At 59.0% G+C, this 24,436-nt stretch overlaps 2 protein-coding genes across 9 annotated transcripts in view; both read right to left on the reverse strand.

Moving 5' to 3' along the window:
- CLSTN1 (calsyntenin 1) overlaps window positions 1–24,436 on the reverse strand; it is an 833,174-nt gene that overhangs the window by 720,962 nt on the left and 87,776 nt on the right. The window lies entirely within an intron of this gene.
- Window positions 1–24,436, reverse strand: part of CASZ1 (castor zinc finger 1) — a 46,328-nt gene that overhangs the window by 350 nt on the left and 21,542 nt on the right. Inside the window, exons 3-13 of the mRNA XM_049775409.1 lie at window positions 13,678–14,154; window positions 10,767–11,607; window positions 10,119–10,187; window positions 8,987–9,077; window positions 8,034–8,198; window positions 6,444–6,616; window positions 4,497–5,335; window positions 2,639–2,768; window positions 2,334–2,397; window positions 1,051–1,208; window positions 852–974 (exon numbers count right to left, since the gene is read on the reverse strand). Coding sequence (XP_049631366.1) covers window positions 852–974; window positions 1,051–1,208; window positions 2,334–2,397; window positions 2,639–2,768; window positions 4,497–5,335; window positions 6,444–6,616; window positions 8,034–8,198; window positions 8,987–9,077; window positions 10,119–10,187; window positions 10,767–11,607; window positions 13,678–14,154 — 3,130 coding nt within the window. The remainder of the gene's footprint in view (window positions 1–851; window positions 975–1,050; window positions 1,209–2,333; window positions 2,398–2,638; window positions 2,769–4,496; window positions 5,336–6,443; window positions 6,617–8,033; window positions 8,199–8,986; window positions 9,078–10,118; window positions 10,188–10,766; window positions 11,608–13,677; window positions 14,155–24,436) is intronic.

Raw genomic sequence — 24,436 nt, forward strand, 5'->3', positions numbered from 1 at the left:
GTGTGTTATAGGGGGCTGCAGTCCTTGCCAGGAGGAGGCCCCCACCTGCACTCACCCACCCAGAGGTCCGTCCCCCCTTTTTCTTGGTTTGTCTGGTTTTGGATTTGGGGCCACACCTAGTGGCACTCAGGGGTTATTCCTGGTTCTGTGCTCAGGAATCACTCCTGACAGGCTTGGGGAACCCTATGGGATGCCGGCAATCGAACCCGGGTCAGCCGTGTGCAAGGCAGACACCCTCTCCGCTGTGCTGTTACACCAGCCCAACCCCACTATCCCTATTTTACCCAAGCACAACAGGGTTCCTGACCCCCATGCCAGCCTGTGGACTGAATGATGCCCCACCCTGCCCCTGTCAGTCTTTTTGGAAACTCCTCCGAGAGCCCAGGGAACCCCCAGTTCTCAAGGACGCCCATTCTTTGGTGGATGAGCATTGTGGGGGCCGTCTCGGGGGTAGGGAGAAAGCTTGGGAGAGGGAAGATCTATTTCGAATGCTCCCGACTTCTGGGTCCAATTACAGGAAGCGGCTGTGCTGGTCTCAGTGGGGTTTGGCAAATTAAGTTCACTATGAAGAGAATCTTGAAAAGTCATCTTGTGGCTGGGAAAACCTCTGCGGGGGGCCTTGCCCTGGGTCAGAGCCCTGGGCTGCCAGCTGGAGCTGGCAGGGTGGTGGTGGTGGGGGGTAGAAGTCTGGCCTGGGCAGATGTGCCCGTCCTCCAGCAGGCAGCAACTAGCTGCCTTGGATTGATGGTGCTGGGAGTCTACGGGTTGTGTACCCGTGTGTGTGTGTGTGGGGGGGGGTGGGACTTGGGGGAAAGAATCAGACCATCATCCACCCCACACGTTGCACTCACTTGGCGTGCTTGATGGCACCGTCCAGGGTGCTGAAGAGCGCCCCGCACTCCTCCACCACACAGTGGAAGTGGGTTTTGTGTAAGAAGTCGCACTGGGCGTCGCAGAAGTCCTTAGTGCCGAACCTGGGGTTGCGAGAGGGAGGGTTAGAGCAGCCGGCAACAGGCCGATGGAGCACGGTGGACCCCCGGAGCCCCTCACCTGCGCAGGTACACCTTCCAGGGCTCAGCCAGCTTCTCCTGCACCAGCGCCTTCACCGCCTTGCCCAAGAAGGGCGCAGACTCGGCTGCAGGGGCCCCCTCCGCCTCTGCCGTCGCCATGTTCAACAGGCTGCCAAGGTTGGGGCTGCCCTGAGACATCTGTGGGAACGATGGCGGGGAGAAGTGTTGGGAGGCTGGCAGGGGAGGCTCAGGACACTCTGCTTGACCCTCAGGAGGAAGACCTGGCTGCCCCCCTGGGAGTAGGGTTTCTGTAGGTGTCCGGGACACGAGGGTTCCCCATTCTCTTCAAATAACACAGCTTCATCCGTCAAACTGTGGCTGGAACCCACCATCGCACCCTAGACTTGGAGACTCTTCATTAAGTCCCTGCCAGGTCTTTTGGAGAAGGGCAGGAGGTGGAAGTGGGAGACCTCCTTGAGAGTTCCTGAGATGCACCACGGAGAGGCAGAGAAGAGTGGGGTACAGTAGCTGCTGGGCCCGAAGGTGGGGCCAGAGCGAGGCTGGACCCCATGGGAAGGAATGAAGGAGGTTGGGAGAAGAACAGTGAGAAGGGGAAAGCAGAAAACTGTGGGCGAGCGTGAGAGTGGGGGGCCACAGCAGGACCCCAACCCTTGAGGTCGGCAGGGCTGGTCTCCCACTTCCTTCTCCTCCTGCCCCTGCACCCTGGGCACTGCGCACAGTAACCCAATTAATCTCCCTGTAGTCGAATGAATCATGTGAAAAGGGGGAGATATATTTGAGATGATGTATAATTTACAAAGACCCTGCATTATTTAAAATAAATATTCCGGCCGACCCTGTACGAACGTCTGGGACCATTATTCAACCAGAAAAGTGGAGGAGACCAGCACTCGGCCCCCACTTCAGCACCCCCCGGCCCCACCAACACACGCACGCACACACACCAAAAAAATAGATATAAAATAAATAAATACAATTAATAACAAGCCGCGAGAGAAGTTAGAAAGCTCGCGGAAGAAAGCTCGGAGCCGGCCCTCCACTGAAGGCAAGAAAGGGTGTCAGCGGCTGGAATATATTTCTTCAGCCAGTTCATTAAATTAATTTGTAAGCAGTGGCTCTGAAATTATATCCGATGAAAAATGGCCTCAAAATTTAAATGGTACAAACTCATCTTATTAGAGGCAAAACATTAAAAAACAAACACACCCCCACCCCCATTCCCGCCCCCCCCCCCAGCCCCCAAGCTTGGCTTTAATCTCTCGGGGTTGGGGGAGTGGAAGGACCGTGATGGATGGTTCTTACCTTATTCATAAGCGAGGATAAAAGAGATGAATTTGCCGGGACCGCGTGGCCATTTGATTCATTGCTGGAACATACAAACCAAAACGCCGGGCGTGGGACGGAGCCCCAATTCCCCCCTTCCTGCCTCCACCGCCCCCCGAGGTTCTTCTGAGTCTCTTGTCCCCTTAGTTAGGCCAGAAGAAAGGGGTGACCTGGGGCTGGAGAGGCAGGCTGGGTCCTCGCCCAGGGGCCTGGCCTCCCCTGGTCCCTCTGGTCCCTCCTGACCCCTGGCTCCGGGTTTACCCACAAGCTCTGGGGTGTCTCACCTGGGCTCCCTCAGAGTCAGGTCTAAACTGCGGTCCACCTCCTGGGTCCCTGGGGTGCCCGTGTTCTCCCCTGTCTCCTGCTTCGCGGGAGTTGGGGGGAACCGGGCGGGGGTGGTCTGCTGCCCACTTCCTGCAGAGGACAGAAGGGAGCTGCATGAGGGGGGAAAGCCCCCCGGGGTACACACACACACACACACACACACATACACACACACACACACACACACACACACACACACACACACACTCCACAATCAATCCCTGGCCCTGGTCAGCGCCTCTCGGCCTGACAAGATTGCTCGTGACGCGACCCTGGGTGGCAATTCTTCAAGTGCTAATTCTTGGGAAATTATGTCAAAGTTGTGGCTCGGGGCCTCCTGGAGAAACGAGTGGGGGGCGGCGGGGGCCGGGCTGATGGGCGGGGTGGCGGGGGCCTTCATGTTCTCCTCCAACTGTCACAGCCAATTTGTGGGGCTGCCGCTTCGGCTTTTATTACAGACGGTGTCAAGACTGAGGGAAAGTGGCAGATCCAGACTGGGGCGCCCTCGCTGCGGTCCCTGGCAGTGGTTGCTGGGGAGACGGGCCCTGCCTGCCTGGAGCACGCCTGGGAGGGCGGCTGGTGTCAGGACCATGGGGGCCCCCAATTCCCTTCCCTGCAGCCAATTTCAGCTGCCAAAATGTCCCGGGCAGGTTATGCTGGACAGGCCGGACACTGGGGTTCCAGGGGCCCCGGGCCGGCCTGCAGGGAGATGTGGGGCCAGTTGGGTGAGGCCTCAGGCGGCCAGAGAAGTTGCTGGCAGGAACAGTCCAGTTCTGGACCTGCGATCCCCAGTGACTGGGATGTGTCTGCCTCAGGCACTGCAGCTGGCAGGGTTGGTGCCCAGACTGCGATTGGCAAAGCATGTGGCACCTTATTAGAAGTAAAGACACCGGCCCCTCCCCCTGACCTTTCTTTGGGGGCAGGTAGTTTCCTGATGACGGCTGAGTCCCAAAAGGAACCGGCTCTGGGCAAGCCCTTGTCCTGCCCACCAATAGCAGGGAGTCTGGGAAGTAGCCATTTCCAGATCTCAGGCTCCACTTTTAGTGCCCCTAAATCTAGTGGGTTTCAAGGAAATAGCCCAGGTGACCAGCCAAGTGTTGGGCAGGTCTGCATAGAGTCCTGGGCTGGGATATGGGACCCCTCAGATGGCTTGAGTCTCCTCCCAGGGACACCTGAACCCCATAGGGGTCCTGGGTAGGACTTAGGTCTGTTCCTTCTCCATTGTGTCCCCATCCCAGGAGGGAAGCAGGAGAACTGAACAGTCACAATGGCAGCAAAAAAATAAAAGGGGGTGGGTGGGATGCAACCAACAAAGGACTTTGGAGAGGATGCCTGGACAGGACATGGGGCAGTGTGGGCAGGGGCCCTGGGGTGTGGTCAATGTTTTGGGCATTTCCTGGAGAGCTTCCCACCAGGCCCCACATGGCCTGTGTCTGTTGTGCTGAACAGCTCTAGGAAGAACAAATCGGGACACCCTTGGTCTTGGTCATTGCTGAGGAATAACTTTCTCTGCAGACCTGTAAAGCACATCACCCTCTCATGGACCAGACCCAGGTCCCCTCCTAGTCACTGGAGGCCAGAAGGTGGTGCTGGGAGAAATCAACCTGGGTCTGGACTGGTGGCACGGCGGGTGCCATGATATGGGCCCGCTACCCAGTCTGCTTGTCCCTCAAGAAAACAGGCGCCTCAAGGAAGGAAGGGACAGGCCGGAAGGAGGGACCCCAAAGAGGCATCAGTGGATGGAGGCAGAGTCCAGAGAAAGGAGTCGGGTGGGAGCAGCACTCCAAGCCCCCAAGTCCTGTGCTGGCAGGGACTCACCTGGGTCAAAGGTGGCCGAGGGCTTGAGGGCGGCCGCGGCCAGCCTGGCCATCATGGGCGAGATGAGGCCTTTACTTGCTGAGATCCTCTCCATGATGGAAGCGGGGGGCACGGGCACCGAGGCGGCTACTGTCGCTGAGCCCGAATCGCCCCCACCGGAGGCCGCCAGCGAGGGGGTGTCGGGGATGGTGGCCGGCCCGGAAGACATATTCCCCAGGAGGCCAGGAGCACCCACGGGGAGGGCGGGGGTGCCCCGGCTAGGCAGCAGGGGGAAAAAGGGGGAGCCCGGGGCCAGGCCTGAGTTGGAGAGGGCAAGTGCCAGGGGAATGGAGCCGGGCAGGCCCTGGGACAACAGCCCTGAGATTTTGCTGTTGGGGGGCTTGGCGGCGCTCGGCGTGGCCTCTGTGGTGGTGGCGGCAGCGGCCAGGGAGGCCGAGGACTGCTGGCTGGTGGGTGAGGCGCTGAGGCTGGAGTTCTTGCTGCTGAGGGCGGAGAAGTCCACCAAGTCATCATTGCTGGACTCCTCCTGCTCCGTGTCCTTGGTGCCCAGCACCCCGGCCGGCAGCCCCAGCACCCCGGCCGTGCGCACGTGGCGCCGCTCGTGCTTGCGCTTGTGAGAGGTCATCTGGCTGGTGGAGGTGAAGGTGAAGCCACAGCCGGCGCGGATGCAGTGGAAGTGGTTGGTGGCCTTGCTGTACACGCAGCCCTCGTACTTGCACTCCTCGTACTTGTAGAACTTCTTGAAGCCGTCCTTGGCGTACGCGTCGTCCTTGATGTGGTAGCTCTTGTGCTTCTCGATGTCACACTTGTTCTTGAAGGTGAACGTGCAGCCTGGGCGCCTGTGGGGTGCGGGGGGGTGGCAGGGAGGGTCGGGTCAGGGCCAGGGGGCCTCGTGGGCACAAAGTGGGGAGATGCTGTGTCCTGGGAAGGACAGACTGACCCACCCAACGGCAGTCAGACACCACGTTGGCCTTCCTTCCTTCCTTCCTTCCTTCCTTCCTTCCTTCCTTCCTTCCTTCCTTCCTTCCTTCCTTCCTTCCTTCCTTCCTTCCTTCCTTCCTTCCTGACCCACCCAACGGCAGTCAGACACCACGTTGGCCTTCCTTCCTTCCTTCCTTCCTTCCTTCCTTCCTTCCTTCCTTCCTTCCTTCCTTCCTTCCTTCCTTCCTTCCTTCCTTCCTTCCTTCCTTCCTTCCTTCCTTCCTTCCTTCCTTCCTTCCTTCCTTCCTTCCTTCCTTCCTTCCTTCCTTCCTTCTCCTAGCTCTATACTCAGAAATTGCTCCTGGCAGGCTCAGGGGACCATATGGGATGCCGAGATTTGAATCACTGTCCTTCTCCATGCAAGGCAAACACCCTACCTCCATGCTATCTCTCCGGCCCCCTGGCCTTTTATTTTCATGCCTCTCCAATCTCAGCACCACTGGCCCCTTCTAAGGTAGCACTAGTCCACGGGCCCCACCCACAGTGTTATGCTAATACAGCTTAAGGCCCCGCCCATAGTGCTATGCTAATGTAGCTTAAGGCCCCAACCACAGTGTTATGTTAATGTAGCCATGGGCCCCGCCCAGTATTATGTTGATGGAGCCCATAGACCCCTGCCCATAGTGTTATGTCAACACAGCCCACAGGCCCTGCTCAGTGTTTATACCCACAGGCCCCTCCCACAGTGCTATTAATACAGCCTATAGGCCCACACATTATGTCAATACAGCCCATAGGCCCAGCCCAGTGTTATGTTAATGCAGCCCCGCCCACAGCATATGTCAACAACAATACACCCACAGGCCCCACCCACGATTTCGAGTTAATACAAGCCATAGGCCCCGCCCACAGTGTTAGAGCAGCCCACAGGCCCCGCCCACACTATTATGTTAATGAAGTCCACATGCCCCGCCCACAGTGTTAACATACCCACAGACCCTGATCACAGTGCCCCGCGGTGCCCACCTGCAGTGGAAGTGCGTGGTCTTCTGTCCGTAGAACTGACAGTCAGCCGTGCCGCAGTCCTCGGTGGCCCTGAAGCGCTGGAAGCCATCGTTGATGAGCTGCGTGTTCTTTTTGTGGAAGTTCTCGTGTGTCATCACATCCGACGTGCTCGTGTACACCTTGTTGCAGCCCACCTGGGGGCAGGACCAGGTCAGCATCTGCCCTGCTGGGGGGCCTGCAACCCTTCCCAGCACCTGCAACCCTCCCTGCTTGAAGCCCCAGCCCGGCTGATGGCCTGTGGCCTTTAGGGACCCTACATCTGGATGTTTCTTGTGGGGACCTGTCCTGTGTAAGGTGACTGTGGCCCCACCCTTTGAGCAGAGCGGGGCCAGGGGCCTCCCGGGAGGGTTCGTGGCTCTCCCTGGCACACGGCCTGCCCCCACCCCCACCTGGGCCGGGCCAGGCAGGCAGACGTTGCCATATTGAGTAAAGCCCCGTGGAATCCAGCACCTCGGGGCCCTGGTGCCAGTGTCTGCACCATCTCAGAGGCCCCCCTCTCCTCGGGGCTCAGGTTGTTCCACGGAGGCCCTGACAACTCCCCTGACAGACACGGGGGAGGTGCGGCCGAGGTTTGCAACCCAGAGTCGCTCCCCCTGGCCCTGACACCTTGAAAAAGCCCAGACTCGATGTGGCATTAGAACAAAGAATTAAACAAAAACCTTCTCAGCAACCATTTGCGATGCGGCTCTGGGTACTAAAGCCTGAAAAATGTCCGTCTGTATAAACAGCTCCTGAATCGCACCCAGACCAAGTATGGCCATGGGGTGGGGGCAGGGGGCTGCCTTGCCCGCCCCATAGGGTCCAGCTCTTACCCCCATCCTGATATTCCTTCCCCGGGAGCTGAGGAATAGAGGGTAGGAGGGGGGGGTCTCTGTTCCCTGGGTCTCTGTCCTCAGCTGCTCTGAGGACAATCAGCATGGGTGACTTGTGCTGTGTGAGGGCCACCGATAAGGGCTGGGGGCCCTCCAGGGGGTGGGGGGTGGGCATCTGCGTACATAAAGGGGTCACCTGCAAGCTGGATCAGGAACCTTCAAATTGGGGCACTGCATAGCTTGTGGGGGACACTGCCTGCTTGGGTGCTACACATTGGGGCCACTGCATTTCTTTTTTTTGTTTTTTGGGCCACACCCGGCATTGCTCAGGGGTTACTCCTGGCTGTCTGCTCAGAAATAGCTCCTGGCAGGCACGGGGGACCATATGGGTCACCGGGATTCGAACCAACCACCTTGGGTCCTGGATCCGCTGCTTGCAAGGCAAACGCCGCTGTGCTATCTCTCCAGGCCCTGCATTTCTTTTTGTTTTTGTTTTTGGGTCACACCCAGTGATGCTCAGGACTTATTCCTGGCTCTGCTCAGGAATCATTCCTGGCAGTGCCCGGGAGTCCCTATGGGATGACAGGAATCAAACCCAGCTTGGCTGTGCGCAAGGCAAGAGCCCTCTCCATCGTGCTATCTATTGCTTGGGGCCCTGACTGCCTGTTCGGGCGTCGCACACAAGGACACTGCCTGTTTCAGGGGTCTCGGGCCCTGCTGGCATGCGCTGCGGTGGCACCTGCATGCAGTGGTAGTGCGTGCTCTTCCCGTTGAGGTGGCAACCGTGGTAATAGACGCTGCAGTCGTCCAGTGGGCTGAAGCGCATGAAGCCGTGCTGCAGGGAGTTGTCCCGCTTCTTATGCATGTTGTAGTGCCGGATCACGTCCTGTTTGCTCGTGAACCTCTGCGGGAAACATCCGTGTGAGTAGGGCCAGAGCTGCTCGAGGCTCACCCCCACCCTGACAGACAGCCGTGCAAAGGGTTCGGACAGCCAGGGCTGCCCACCTCCTCCTAGCCCAGCCAGGCCTGGGAGGGAACCTTCTGGAAGGTTCTAGAACCATAGATCCTCTCAGAGCTTCCCCAGCGCACAGGGACAAGGCCCGGAGGAGCCCAGGGGAAGACGGGCTGTGCTAAGTGCCCACTCCTGCCCACGCATATGCTCTACCAGGCTGGGCCCTGCCCACACTGTCTCTGCCACTCTGAGTCTTGCCAGGACTGGCCTGACTGTAAGTGGCACCCCGAAACCCCGGTGTCCTCTCCCACAAAAGAGGGCCGTGAGGCCAGCTTTCTAAGGCCACAGGAAAAGGGATGGGACTGGGGAGTGGAGCTGGAGGGCGTCTGCTTTGCATGTGGCCGACCCGGGTTCAATCCTCAGCATCCCATAGGGACCCCCGAGTACCACCAGGAGTGATTCCTGGGTGCAGAGCCAGGAGTTAGCTTTGAGCATCGCTGGGTGGTCTCCCCCTCCCCCAAATAACAGAGAAGGGACGAGGCTGTGGGAACTCCCATGGGCAGGGGTCAGATGGCCCTACAGGCAGCAGATGCTCGGGCAGGACTGTGCTTGTACACGCAGGTGTGTGTTGAGTTTGAAGGCTCAGGCAGTGCCAGACCCCTTCACCCCCAGGGCCCCTGGTTGGGTTGGTATCTGCTATGAGGAGGGTGACGGGTGCCAGGCAGGTGCCGGGTGCATACCTGGTAGTTGCACTCCGGGTCGAGGCAGTGGTAGTGTTCGCGGTACTGGTACGCACAGTGGATGTGGCCACAGTGCTGGCTGCCTGAGAACCTGCAGAGAGCAGGGGTGTGGCTCAGCCCTTGCTATATCTTCAGCAGGGCAGGGCCCAAGAAACTGGGGGAGAATGACAGCTCTGTGGGGGGCCCCCCCGGTCAAAGTTGGGGTCCCTGCACAGGCCAGAGATAGAAGAGTCGAGCAGGATGGGAGACAAGGGGTAGGCTTGAGGTGCTGCTATTTTATCTATGGGGCCTCCACTTGCTCTGCTGCCCTCCACCTCATCCCCCTGGCCCCGCCTCTGCCCTGTTGCAGAGTTTGTGACAGGCGCCCTGCGTGCTGCTGGACTGACACCTGAGACAGTCCAGGCCGTTCTGCTCCCCGTGGCAAGCTCCCTCTCCCTCCGGCTGGCACCACCGTCAGGAGCCGCCTCCCACCCAGGGCTGCCAGGCTGCGGTGCCCAGAGCCTCGAGAGGCCGCCAGGATTCTGCCCTGGGGGGTGGCAAGCCCCTGGGACAGGGGAGGGCCCCTTCCTTCCACGCAAGCATCTAAGAGGGAGCAGCTCAAAACCTCGCTAATAACACTGATCATGTCACTAATAACAATATTCATGGTAATGATAAGATTGTTGAGCGCAGCTGAGCGCCAGGGGCCGGCGGGGCTGGGGGTGGACAGGAGGGTCCTAGGAACCGAGAGGGATGGGTCAGCAGCGAGACAGACTGGGGCCTGGACCCTGCCGTGAGGGTCAGATGGAGGGGAGCCTAGGGGCGGGTCATTCACCTCTCAGCCCAACAGCTGAAAATTGTGGCTGGGGAGATGACGAGCCACAGCCCTCAGATGGAGCCCTTGTGTCCACCCCACCCTGGCCATCTACAGTCATGACCATTGGTCCCGCCTAAACCTGGCCCTACCTGTGAACCCAGCAGTTTCTAGCCAATGGTGGGTGGGTCCAGATTGGGAAGTGGGGGGGTGGGCTGAGATGGGGGTTGCTGGGCCCTTCCTGGGGAGTCAGGGGAACAAGCACCCCAGTGTGTGAGATGGACTGTGGATCCCACGTTCCTCGGCCTGCCTTGCCTACGCCGAGCACTCAAAGCTTACCTGGCGATGTATTTCTGGTAGATGTTCACGTCCTCGGTGACGGCGGGTTTATCCGTGGGCAGCCCATTCCTGGTGAGACACGGGCATGGCCCATCAGTGCCAGGCAGTGTGGCTCGAGTATGGACCTTGCCTCCTGGCTCTGAGCTGCTAGGTAAGGGGTGGGGGCGGGGTCCACAGAAGTCTGAGCCCCACTCCAGTTGGGGCAGGACTGGCGTCAGCCTTTAACAATGAGCCTGGCCTGAAGCCTGGAAGGAAGCTGAGGTTGGGGGCTGCCGGCTGAGAGGGGGGGCACTGCTGAGTGTTAGGACCACCTGTGGGCCCCGAACTCTGTCCCCAGGATTCTGCTCTTCCTCACCAGGAGCCAGAGGGAAAGGCTGGGGGAAGCCACTGTTCATTCTCCATACTTGAACTCAGAGCTCCTCTGTGAAACCTGGAGTGTCAGTGGAGAAGCCCAGGGGAGGGGTATGGGGTCAGGTAGCAGGGGGCACCTTAGCAGAGTGAATGTGGGTACATGGTGGGGGTTCAGCCCATCACAGGGTCGATGCGCTTTTGCAGAGGCATGCTGAGGCCCGAGCCTGGGCTCCCTGTAAGCTCTGGGCCAGGTGGGCACAGGGCAGGGTGGGACAGGGTAGGACGGGGCGGCCTTACTTGACAGTGGACACAGTCCCGGTGGTGATGGAGTCGGTCTTGGAGAAGGTGGACTTCAGGTACTCGGGAGCGCTGAAGGGCAGGGAGGCTGCCGGCTCGGGCCCAGGGGCGCTGGGGGCGCTGGGCACGCTGGCGAGGGGGGCCGGGGCCAGGCTGGGGGCAGGCGGGCCCTTGGCGGGGCAGGGCTTGGGGATGGCGCGCACGTCGTACTTGGAGGGCCGGCCCACCTTGCCGGTCTTGAAGGCGATGGCACCGCCCATGTCGGGGTTCCCCTCTCCAGGCTTAACGAGGTGCAGGTACTTGACATTCTCCAGGTCGTACTTAGAGGGCTTCTTGTAGGCGCTGCCGTTCTGCGGCCGCAGGCTTTCGCCCGTCTTCAGCTTCTGGATGAAGAAGTCGTACTTGGAGGCACGGGCCACCAGGCCCTGCATGGGGATGTTGCTATGTGACGGCAGGGGCAGGATGGTGGCCTTGGTCTCCAGGTGTGCCGTGCTGGGCAGCCGCAGGCTGGGCAGGGGTCCCGCCATCTCCTTGATGCCAACGCCGCTGCCAGCGCGCTCCTCGGCCTTGACGCTGTGTGCCGGCCAGTACAGCTGCTCTCCCGCCTTGAGCTTGCGAATATACTCCTCGTACTTGGAGAAGCGTGCCCGCTTGCTCAGGGCGTCCTCCGTGGCGGCCAGTGAGGAGGAGGTGGCCGGCTCGGGGCCGCAGCCTGCCTGTAGCTTCTCGAAGCTGATCTTGCGGGCCAGCTCATCCCTCGTGTTCTGGTCGTCATAACCAAACATGCCTAGGAACTCGGTCATGGTGGAGGCGGCGTAGTCTCGGAGAGAGGAGGCCTCCCCTGTGGAGGAAGAGGAGGAGGAAGAGGATGGGGGGAAATGTGGCAGTGCCAGGGGGATGTGAGGACCCCACCCACCCACCCACCCATCCAGGGAGGGGCTGGCCCAGGGAGGGGGCGGAGTGGGACATGATCTATCGCCATTGGACTCACTTGTTAGGTTTTACGACTCTTAAATTAATTTGTTTAAAAAAAGAGAAAGTAATTAATACTGGGGTAAAATAAAACGAGTTCATCAATGCCAGCAAAATCAATTTCCTAAATGTTCTGGCCGATGGCTTTTCAGTACATTAAACAAAGTTTCATAAATGTCTCCGCGCTCTCGCTTTGGCCTGATATGAAAGCGGAGTCATTTTACTGGAAGGGGGGCCGGGTCCCAACCTGCAGCCGGGGCAGCGGGAGGGCAGGGACGGGGACAAGGTGGGCTGGGCCTTCGGGACAAGAGTCCAGGGGTCGGAGGGGCTACAGGGGTTGGAGTTCTCCCTAAGCCCTGAGCTAAACTCAGATCCTTTCCTAGAGGAGGATGGTTGCCCCCAGGACCGGCCTGAGGACCCCCCCACATTGCTAGAGATCCAGCCATTGCTGTCATCTTTAAGCCAGCACGAGCTTCAATTGGCCCAGGTGGGTGGTGTCCTGTGGAACCTACCTTTCCCCACAAGTACGCAAGTGTCTGACCCTGCACCCGGGAGTGAGGAGACTGGAGGAGAGTTGGTGACCCCACTTTCTTGGGGAATATGACCCCCCATTTCCCCCCAGCTCAGGGTTCCTGTCACCTCCTGTGTCACTTTCAGGAGTAGGGGGCACACAGCTCGCACCTGCCTATGTTCAGTGCCAGGCGGCAGGCGCCTGAACTGGGAATCCTAACAGGAGGCAGAGTTGGGGGCCTCAAAGGGACCCACTGTTGAGGGGAGACTCAGAGCTCTGGGGCGCCCCAGGTGAACAGTGGGCAGGAGAAGCAGGCAGGCAGCATGACTGGGGGGTCCTCATGTAGCTGCTCCACATGCCCCTGACCCAGGGTGGGGGCCGGGCCCCAGGAGTGGGCTCAGACCACGGAAATGAGGGGAACTCAGGGACCGGCAAGAGACACTAAAAATAGCCAGAGGCAGCCGGGCCGTCACTATATATGGCAGAGAAGCACGGCTGTGAGGGCAGGCGGGGAGCAGGCGTGTTTTTTGGGTCTCTGGGCCCCAGGAGGGAACAAGGTAGGGCGGGAGGGGTGGGGCTGGCCAACTCTGCCTATGGGGAGGGGGTGCCCGGAATCCACCCCCCACAGCTCCTTTTGCAGGTTCCTCTGGTCTCCGACCAGAGCGGCCACCACCAGTCATCCAGGGGTCTAGCCTTGCCTCCTGGAGGAGACAGGAGGGAGGATCCTGGGGGTGAGAGTCGAGTCGTGGAGTGGCGTGGCCCTAAGGGCTGGAGGCCAGGGTCCCCCCAGGCCCCGTGCATCGCCTCTCCCCCGGGTGGGTGGCCGAGTCTCCTTGTGAGGGGAGAGAAGGGCTTTTCCTATCAGGAAACTGAAGGTCACACTTTTCCTCATTGATCTTGCAATGTTTGTTAATTATGCTGTCACTGATGTGGCGAAGGATAATTAAACAGCTCTGTTTATATCTTATATGCATAATTATGTGGCTACGCAGGGCTCCCCACACGGGGGAGGGGGTGTCCCTCACCGCCGGAGAAGAGAGCAGGGGAGTTGGGGAGGGACCCCATGCCAGGGGTCTCCTCCCATGTCCATGACCAGCACATGGGCGGAGGGCTCTGAGGGAGCAGATGGCAGGGACTGTGTCCCTGGGGTGAAGGGACAAGGAGGGACAGAAGGGTCAACCAGTGGAGAAGATAGGAGAAGATGAGAGTGAAGCCTCTGGGTCCTGCTTCCCTGTCCTGGCTAAATCCCACCAGCCCCTCACCTCTGTATCCCTTCATTCACTGCATCCTGCAGCTCTGCAGTTAGACTGGGGGGGGGCAGCCAGAGCCAGCCCCCCCCCATTTACAGGCACTGAACCTTCTCAGTCTTGGCCCCCATTCCAGTCCCCACCTCCTGTCTAACAGGGCTGCCATCAAGCCAACACTCACCTGAAGCCTGCTTGGCCCCGTCCTTGCTGGCGGGCCCATCTGCGTCCTTCTCCACACCGCCACTGCCACCTTCCTTGCGGGGTTCGTGGCCGGGATCCTCCTCATCACTGCAGCCTTGAGGCTGCACCATGTAGACGCCCTCGGGGGGCAGTTCCGGGCCCTCTCGGTGGATGCGGGTCAGCAGGGGTGTGGGTGCTGGCTCCTCGCTGTACTCCCCGTTCACCCACTTCTCAATCACTGCCCGCCTCTTGTCCTCCTCGCTGCGGGGTGCTCGGGCCGTGCCCATGTCCTTGTCATGGGGCCGCCGCGGGCTGCCTGTGGCCTGGGTGCTGGCCTGGGTGCTGGCCTCCGCCGCCTTCTCCACCACCACCTGGCGGCTCAGCTTGGCGCAGATGGCGTTGAGCTTCAGGCCGCCTTTGCGCTTGGCCGCCATGGGGGGCTTCCCTGCGGGCGGGTCGGAGCACTGGGCGCCTTCAGCTGAGGGGAGGGGTTTGGTCAGGGCCTGTAGGTCTGGCTCAGGCACCTAAAGACCCCCGAGCACTGTCCATTCCCAGGGCACGAGCTGAGGGTCCAGATATTGCACACCCCGGGCCCACCCTCCACCCTCCACCCTGGATGGGGCTGACTCAGGCCCACTGAGGGGCTTCGGGCTAAGGGCACTGTCATGGGGTCGGACACGAGGCTGCCGGGCCCCTCTGAGCCGGCACTCCTGCACACGCACACGCATCTCAGGGAGCTCCTGGCCTCACTCCCTGGGCCCCCGCAGGCCTCCCTTCCTGGGCAGGAGGGCACCTCGGGCATCTGCACCCTGAAAGACCCTCTCACAGTCACACACAAATATGCACAAAGAAACATACACACCTATACAGACAAACATGTGCACACACAAATGTATATACCCCTGAGCGTGTCCCACACACAGACCTCACTGCCTCTCAGCCCTTCCTTCCCAGGAGTCACTGCTGGAAGGTGGCAAAGTGCCCGGAGCAGCCACGGGGTCCAGCGGGTACCAAATGCCTGCACGGTTCGTCTATCCATTCATGTCTGTCCATCTGTCCTGGGGCGCCAGACCCCGAGGAGGACCCAGAAAGGGGATGCATGGCAAGCACACATGGTCACTACTGGGGGCCCATGATAGAGAGTGGCGCTGACCCGCCTCCCTCTGACTGGCAAGAACCCTGAGGTTGGACATGCTATGACCCCAGGGTGCCATTGGCTCTGCCTGTGTCCCCCCCAGATACTCCGGCGCTCCTGAAACCACAGCCTGCACCCAAAAATAGCCCTTGTGCCCCCAATAGCCCGTCACTGTCCCTCAACTCTGGGCTCTGGTGTGGCTCCTTCTCTGCGCAGTGGGGGTGCCTACAGCCACACCTCGGGGCCAGTGGGTCCCCTGTTGTTCCTCCTCGGGTGCCCCACTTGGTCCCCTTTGTCCCTAAGACCGGTGTGTGTGTGGGGGGAGAGGGTCACGGGGGGGGGGGGCTGCGCTATTTTTACCAGTGTTGTGCAGACGGCAAATGAACCCATAAATATTTATCTCCAGGAAGAGGAAAGCGGGGGTTCCCAGGCTGCTCTGCCTTGCCGACACCCCCGGGGCCCCCACCCATCCTGGAGCCTCCAGCCCACCCTCTCAGGTCTCAGTTCCCTGCTCTAGGGCTGGGGTGGGGGGCGGGTTGGAGGGGAACCAGCTGTGAGGCAGCTGCGCTCCAGGGCCCACCCCGCACCGCAGGGCTCCTCAGTTCCGCCTCAGCCCCCCACACCTGCCCTCCAGCTGCTGCCCGGACCCCCACACCTGCCTTCCAGATGTTGGCCTCGCTTTGACTCGCAGGGGGTGGAGGAGGAGGAGGGCGTGTGGCCAGGCACAGCGTGCAAGGCAAGGGCCAGCGGGACAGGACCAGGACCTGGGCACCCCCACCCCGACACACACACACATACACACACACACACACACACACACACACACACACACACGACCCCTGCACGACTGACCCCCGGCTCCCGTCCGTGTAAACATTCCCTGGACATCTTTCTCCAGAACATAAACGGCGCGGCCCGGCATCAATGGGAGGAAGCCATCCGTCCCAGGCCCTGTCACGGCCGCTTTCATCTCCTTCCCGCCACCAGGCTGCCCACAGTTCTATTTACTCTGGACATTTCCTCTGGAAACAATGCTGACCAGGCGGCAGGCCGGGAGAGCCCCGAGGTCTCAGGGGCCAGCGGTGGCCGTGCCAGGGGCCCCAGAGCTGAGGGGTTGCTGCTGGCTGGCTGGGCCCCTCCTGGGGGCAGCCAGGCTGGGACACAAATGAGCACGTCGGGTGCTGTCGTCTGTGGATACATGAGGAGCGGGAGAGAAGAGGCCAAGGAGAATCTGAACTGGGCACCAAGCACTCCAGTTTAGATCCTGAGACTTCCATGTTCAAGACATCCCCAGGTCTAGGATATCTGAGTTGGGGGCCGTCTGGGCCCGGTGACCTGCCACCGTCCCATTAGACGGAGCAGCAAATGGACTCCCCCAGCTCTGGGCCCCCCGTGATGTCCCCATGGCCTCCCTCCCTGCCCATCCCTCCTTCTCCCACCCCACCCTGGCGGTCCCCAGCACGCTGAGCCCCCTAAAGTGTTAACCGCGATGGGTAAAATGGTGCAGCAGATTGCTACAATAAATAATTTACTGATATTTATAAATATTCAAATCAGCCAGCATTAGAGACAGAACGGAGGGGCGGCCTCCGGAGAAGGGCCGTTATGGGGGTGGGGGGGGGTGCTTGCCACCGCCTCCCAAGGCCAGTTCCGTGGGAGTGGGGGCTCCCTGCTGCACCTGGGCTCAGCTCCGGAGGCCCTGGGGGCGGCCACCTCCTTCCCTGGAAGTGCCCTGCAGTCTGGGGGAAGCGTATGGGAGGCATCCCAAGGTGCCTGGCAGATCCCCCCACCCCAGTCAGCCCCGAGTGAGGCGTCTCAGGGCTAGAGCCGACTGTCAGCTCCCAGGCCTGGTGCTTTATGGGCTCTGCCTGGTGCCTGTGAACTCCCTGGTAGGAGATAAAGTTGTCCCCGAGCGTCCCTTCTAAACATTTCACTCAGTGGAAACGGTGTTTAAGAAAAATGAGCATATATTTCTTCCTAAGGATACAGGTTCCCCCTGGGCGGCCTCTCGCCCGCTGTACATCAGCGCAGGGAGGCAGGGGCCAGCCAGGCACCCGGGAGGTTGGGTCGGAGCCATGCTGAGGTCCACCTGGTCCTGCCCGGAAGCTCAGGGACCTCAGACCCCCTTCCACGGCCACACTACCCCGCCCCCCCAGCTGGCACGGGGATCCCCCATGGCTAGCACCTGCCCATACAGTTAGCTTCTCTCCCTGGAAGATTCGGATGCCCAGAGTTACAGTGGACCCTCAAAGGCCCCCACCCCATATCTCGTCTGCCAAGTAGGAACACAGCCACTTTGGGGTGTCCGCCTGATTCCCCTAAAGACGCCAACACGAGGCACTGCAAAGGCTCCATATTGGGCACAGGTGCAAGGGTTGGGGAGAATGACATTGAGGATTCTAGGATGGGGGGGCACATCCGGTGTGAGGTTCCCGGGGATGGTGCTGAGCCGACTCACAACCCCCCCCACCCCCAACATCCAGATCCTTTCCTCGCTGCCCTCAGCAGTTTCCGGTCCCCCAGACATCTGTCCTCGGAGAGGGGGCATCCATCTCGCTCCTCTGCACCTTTTAGTCCAGAGCTGCGTGTCGGGGTGGGGGGCAAGCAGAGGCTCCAGAGGGGGGAGTCCTGGGGCCCCCCATGGTTGCTGGGTCTGGCCTGCTCCCTTTTTGTTTATTTATTTATTATGATTTTTGAGTCCAGTTAAAAGGTTTACTATCCAGACGCTTCTAAGTGGCCTCACTTAGCGTAAGTAACTCTATAAATCAGGGTAACTGTTAAGCATCCACCGAGCGGCCCGGCCATCAATCTCCCCCAGGTCACAGCCCAACAGGAAGGGGAGGAAAAAAAAAAAAAAGAGTCGCCGCCCAGGGGAGGTTTAAAACACATGCGGGGCCAGGCCGGCACATGGGTTGACAGGGCTCCAGGCCATCCGACTGATCATGGGGACCCTGGGATCAGTGTTCGTGCCTGCAGCCTGGGGTGTGTGTGGGTGTGGCCCAGGAGGTGTGGCCATGGAAAAGGGGGCCTGGGTGGAGACTGGGGGGTCCCACCCATCCTAAGAGGTTCAGGCTCATCCTTTTACTTCTAATTTTTTTGGGGGGGCTTGCTTTTGATTTTATTTATTTATTTATTTATTTATTTATTTATTTATTTATTTATTTATTTATTTTGGTTTTTGGGCCACACCCGTTTGACGCTCAGGGGTTACTCCTGGCTATGCGCTCAGAAATTGCCCCTGGCTTGGGGGACCATAGGGGACACCAGGGGATCGAACCGAAGTCCGTCCTATGCTAGCGCTTGTCAGGCAGACACCTTACCTCTAGCGCCACCTTCCCGGCCCCTCTTTTGATTTTATTATGGGGCCACACCAGGCAGTGCTCAGGGCTTACTCCAGGCTCTGCACTCAGGAATCACTCCTGGCAGTGCTCAGTGGACCCTTTGGGCTGGCAAGGGTCTGGCCACGTGCAAGAGTTCCCCCATTCCTCTTTCTTTTTCAGGGCGTCAGGTGAGGACAGAGAGGGTGGTTGAACTGAGAGCTGGGCCAGCAGAGAGGACTCACTCTGAGTGCTCGGCCACCACCCCAGAGACACAGGCTTCAGGGACTGACCGATCACTGGCCTATGAGAGGGATGGAGAGGCTTGAGGGTACATCCTGCTGACCTCACCACCCTACACCTCCTTAGCTAGGCGTGCCAGCTGGAACTCTGGGCAGTTTGGACTTTCCAGGCCTCGAAGGGCCACTACTCTGGGGTGGGGGGTGTGTGTCCCACCAACTCCCCGCTGCTTCTCCCGACCTTCTGGGGCGAGAGGGGGGTAGAAGTCAGTCACCCCCGGGGTGGACGACAGCAGAAGAAGGGGTCCCCTACCCCTCTCCCACCGTCTCCCAAGGGCTGCCCTGACTCAGCCCGCCCGCCTGCCCGCGGCATCTCGCCGTGAACTCTATTTCTCTTTCCTCTCGGAAAAACAACTGAGCTGTAAATACTGTTTAACCTTCTCCCCCCCTCTCCCCCCCAGCCCTCCCCTCCGCACTATAAAAACACAAATATGCCATAACTCAGCGGCCGGCCGCCCAGCCTCCAACACGCCCCGCGCCCGGGGCCTCTCCGGAAGGTCATTACAAACGACTTTCCGATTCACTGCTCCTGAAATAATTTTGTGTATTAAAACCTGAATCTGCACTTTCTGGGGCCCGAAAGCCTCTCTTAATTATGGCGGGTGTCCTTGGGACGGACAGTGATCCCTCACGCTGCCCGCCGCCCCCTCGCCCCGCGCCGCCGCGCTTGGCCCCCCCACCTCCCGCGCCCCAATCTGTTTTCAAAGTGTGTCTGTCCTTTATTAAATTGTTTTCTTTTCCACATTATCAGTTGCCATGGAGACCTCATCTCTCGGATTATTTGAATTTCATTATATCTATTGATTTGGGAGCATTTCATCTTTTTTATTGTTTTTCTGTCAATTTTCAAAACGAATAACCATCTAATTTGCGTCAGTGCTGATTATGTTTGTCCCTCAATAGAGGTCGGCAGCTGCGCTGGGGAAACAAATCAATGAAAAACCATCATAAAACTCCCCACTCCGGGCTCCGGGATGTGTGGGTGACATTCCACGCCTGCGAGAGACACACACACGCGCGCATACACACACACACATCGGCTCCAAGTCCGGCTCCCTGGGCCCCGACGGCCACCACCTCCTCCTTGGGCCTTAATATTTAATTTTGCGATTTTTTGGGGGGCGGGCGCTGGCGATTAGTGGTGTGTTGATTAGTGCGAGTGGTGCCCTGCCGGCCGAGGCGTCCATGGGTGGGTGAAGTCGGGGAGCCTGGCCCGGAGGCGGGCAGAATGGGTGACCCCTCTTGAGGAGGTGGGGGAACGGGGTCGAGGGGGAAGGGGTTGGCCCCAGGGACCCCAAGGCTGGGAAAAGAGTCGGGGTGGGGGGGGGAAGCTGAAAGGGGGAGGAAAAGAGGGAATTCAAATTGCTTACTTTGTTGGTTTTTTTTAAATAATTTATGCAATTTTAAGCATTTATGTATAAATTTTTTAATAAGCCACCCCGGAGCAGGGTGGCCATTAACATCTCCACGTCCTTCTGTCCAATGGGCTGGCAGAGAGGATCAATTTCTGAGAGTACTTTCCCTTTTTTATGACATGATAAAATGCTTTTAAAGCAACTTACACAAATATGGAAATTTTTTCTTCTTTTCGCCGGCCCCTCTCCCCCTCGCCGCTGCCTTCCCAGCCCCCGGGAAGGGGGGGTCGCTCACACTGTGCTCAGACTCTCTGCTCAGCGAGGGGGGCTGCGGGGGGCTGGCAGGGAGACAGCCCCAGTTCTAACTGGAACTGGCCGCCTGTCCTTCTAACAAGGGCATAAACTTTCATTACCCATGCACGCAGTCAAAGACAATTTAGGGAAACGCGCTGCTCGGAAAAGGAAGACCTCAGCGATTCGCGGCCTGCGGCCACCACTATCTGGGGGACTCTCGCCTTCAGAGCAAGGGAGCCCCAGCTCTGGTCCTTCGGCCCTGCCCTGCCTGAAGGCGGTGGAAAAGTGCCCCTCAATGGGACCGCCCACAGAAGATGGGGGGGACTCCAGAGTAGCCCCTGCTGTTCTCTCCCCTCAGTCCTGCACCAGCCACAGGCAGGCATAGGGCTCAGGAGAGCAGCCATTGGTCTCATTCTTGTCTGCCTCCAACCCAGGGCAGGTGTGAAGTGGAGGCTCAGCTTTGTGGGTGGGTGGAAGGAATGAAGGAAGGAAGGATGAATGGATGGATGGATGGATGGATGGATGGATGGATGGATAGATGGATGGATAGATGGACAGATGGACAGATGTATGGATGAGTGAGTGGACAGATGGATGGAAGGATGGGTGGACAGATGGATGAGTGAGTGGACAGATGAGTGGATGGATGGATGGAGGGATGAGTGGGACAGATGGATGGATGGATGGATAGGTGCACAGATGGATAAATGAATGAGTAGACATATGGATGAGTAGACAGATGGATTGATGAGTGCACAGATAGATGGAGGGGGCACAGGTGGATGGATGGGTAAGTGGACAGCTAAATGGATTTATGGATGGACGATGAATGGATAGATGGGTGAATGGGTGGGTGGATGAACGAATGGACAGACGAATGATAGATAGGTGTACAGATGAGTGAGTGGATAGACTGATGGACAAACAGATAGGTGGGTAGCTGGATGAGTGGACGGAGGTGGATGGATGGATGGATGGATGAGTGAGTGAGTAAACTGATGGGTGGGTAGGTAAACAGATTGGTGGATAAATGGATAGGTGGGTGGATGGACAGGAGATGAATGAGTAGGTAGGTAGACTGATAAATAAATGGAGGATGGGTGGGTGGATAGATGAATGATGGGCAGATAGACGGACAGACAGATCAGTGGATAGATGGATGGATGGAGGAATAGAGGTATGGATGGGTAGGCAGATAGACTGATGGAAGATGAATAAGATGGTAGATAAATGAATAAAGGATGGCAGGTGGATAGACTGGTGGGTGGGTAGATGATGAGTAGATTGGTGGGTAGGTAGGTAGGTAAGTAGATTGGTGATGGGTGGATGGATGAATAAGCAGGTGGATGGGGAGAGGAGTCAACACTGGGTGGGAACCAGCCCAGAGCTCCAGTCCCTGAGGATCCCTACAGTAGCCCAGATAACCCTCCCCACCTAGGGATCATCTGCATGGAAGCGTATCCAGGTGAGCTGCCTCCGAGGGTAGAAATAGGGTGAGAAGGGGCGGAGCCTGTGAGGAGAGGACAGGTGTTCTGATACCAGCCAAGACAAGGCCTGTCCCGTATCCCGACACCCCCCCCCCCCAGCATAGACCATCTGAGGTGCTTGGGGAGCCCTGCTCCAAGCCGAAAGGCTTCTCCTGAGTCCTTCCCACCTGGCCACTGCCATGGGGCCATGTCCATCCACAGGCTACCCTCAGACACCTGCACTGGTACTTATCCCATCAAACCAACTTTAGAGCTGCTCAGCTTCTCAGCGACACCCCAAACTCCCAGACTCTGCCCCTCTCTTCTCGAGGTCAGCGCTTCCTAAGGATGCAGAACTAGGGAGGTAGGTGGTCATGAAGCAGACCCGGAACTCAGAGCACAAACGGGTCCCCACCTGGGAGAAGCAAAATCTTCCTCCTGCCCAAGGCCGGAGCTTGCAGAGTTAGAGTTGGCGTCTGCCCAGAGCTCCAGGACCACATGAAGCCCACCACCTCCTCCATCACCTGGGCTCTCCAGGGTCCCGGGACATCCCAACACAGCTCAGGCAGGACACTCTAGGATGAGCCAGGCCGACTCGGCCCTCTATGTGGACGCGCCCCCACCTCTTGGTGCGTGGCCCCTCACCCCCTTAACTGTCATTAAAAATCACAAGTTTCTGTTACAATCTAAACATTCCCACATCGCATAAAGGGTTATATTACACCCGAGCCGCCCCGGCCCGTGTTTGCACAGAGAAGCTCTCGGCAGGTCCCCCTCCTGACGAAGTGACTTATTAAAGTTTAAACAGTAATTAACAGAACAATAAAAATAAAGGGATGTTTGGGGAGTCGTAGCACACGCAGGGTTTTTGGCAGTGCCAGCAGTTTTCAGTGCCCTGCGCTGGCAGCAAAATGTGACGACAGCGACGAGGAAGGCAGAGTGGGGGCCGGAGACCGGGTCTGGCCGGGCTGGGCCGGGCCAGTGACTTCCGGCCGAAGGATAGGGAAACTGTAGCCAGAATATAGGGTGGGACGTGGTTGGTGGAGGGGTGCTCAGGATCCCTGAATGGGTGCAGGGTCACTGGCGAGATGGCATGTGGTGCCATGCTGAGCACCAGGCATTTCTGGGAGCTTTGTCCCTTCATGACGATGACTTGGCCAGGCCTGTGTTTACAGACTATGGGGCTGGACGGGCCACTCTGAGCGTCCCTTCACCTAGGCTGGGTACCCTGGGATGGTCCTGATAAAGCCACCCTGATGTGGCCAAGGACTCCTGTCTTGCAATAACCTTCCTCTCTGTCCCCTGTGAAGGGCCCAACTCACACAGGGCCCACTGAAGGCTAGGGCAGGGAACCCATGGGAGTACTCAAAGCAGAGGGTCCCAGAAGGAGGCATGTGAGGGCCAGGCCTGAGCTCCTTCCTCCCTGTTTTCCTGCTTCCACCCCAGAGCGTGCCTTGGGGCTGGCACATGGCACTGCCCTGCCCATAGGGGCACAGGGGCTGGGGAAGCTGGGCGGGGAGCACAATGTGTGTTCATGTGTGTTTGTACTTGTGTACACATGTGTGCTGTGTAAAACATGTGTATGCTGCGTGGTGTGGCATCCCCACCAGGGTAGCTGGGTGGGGTGCAGACCCTCTCGCATCTCAGAAAGGCAGGCTCCTGGTATACCATCCTGAGGGATCCCTGTCCAGCCTTCCATCCTCTTCTGGGGGTCCCAACTACCTCTCTGCAGGGAGGTATTCCCAGGATGATTTGAGCTGCTTCACCCTTCTCGGACTCCCTACAGATCCTCCTTCTACAGTGCAGATCGAGACTGAAGTATCCCAGCAGATCCAGCCCTGGCTCCCGTCCCCTCCCTGCACTCACCTTCCCCAGGGATCCCCAAGTACTGAGGCCTGCAGAGGTTTCTCACATGGGAACCCATCCAGTCCTGAACTTGCCTGTTCCCAGTGCAACAGAGACTGGCCTGGAGGTGAGGTGCGGGGCTGTGACAACTCTACTGGGCCATGGAGCCTGGGCAGTGGGTGGGCAGGAATGGCCACAGCCTCGTCTTACTGGAGCCCAGTAGGTGCAGAGGTTGGGAAGCGTGGGGCTTGAGAACACAAGAGCCATTGCTTCCTCCTGGGCAGGACTCTTGGGGTTCCAACCTCTGCCCCCTGAAGAGACTTTCAAGGGAGGAAAGATGGGGGGTGCTCTGTTCAGGAGCCAGGATAGAAGCAAACCTGTAGCTTGACCCCCACTGGCTGTCCTGGGGGGGTCACCCCTTCCTGGAGGGGCTCAGTGGCTGGGGATGAAGACTGGCCAGAGGGAGGCCCCAAGGAGGGCTTGGAGCCCCTGAGCCCAAATAGCCTTGGCCTCCCCAAATATCTCTCCATAGCCCACAATTCCTGAGCCCTGTGGAGCAGTCACGAGGGATGATGGGGATAGTAGTCACCCCAGGTCTACACAGCCCTCAGATAAAACAGCCTGAGCTGAGACTGCTGGACCCTGACACCACGGTCAGGGATGGGGTGAGCACTGCCTTCCTGGGCACAGAGGTGGAGGGGTCAGGAATTTGGGTGGATTGGCACCACCTGGGACATCCTAGGACCCGGAGCCCACCCTAAGGTGGGACCGCCTCAGCCCTGCTCCTACCTCACACTCGTACACCAGGCCTAAACCTCAAAGAGAATTGGAATGTTTTCTGGGGGATGCAACCTTGCTGGGCATGGAGGGAGAGATGGAGGCTGAATACCCATGTACAAGTGGCCATCCTCCCTCTGCGCTGACAGGCAGATACCCCGACACCTGGGACAGTGTGGGGCAGACCCGCAATAGCCCCAACTCTACAGTGGCGGAGAGTGGGGTTCCCTGCCCACCGTCCCCCGGGACTCAGCGGGGAGAATTCCTATAAC

The sequence above is a fragment of the Suncus etruscus genome, chromosome 6 (assembly GCF_024139225.1).
Source record: "Suncus etruscus isolate mSunEtr1 chromosome 6, mSunEtr1.pri.cur, whole genome shotgun sequence".
Lineage (NCBI taxonomy): Eukaryota > Metazoa > Chordata > Mammalia > Eulipotyphla > Soricidae > Suncus > Suncus etruscus.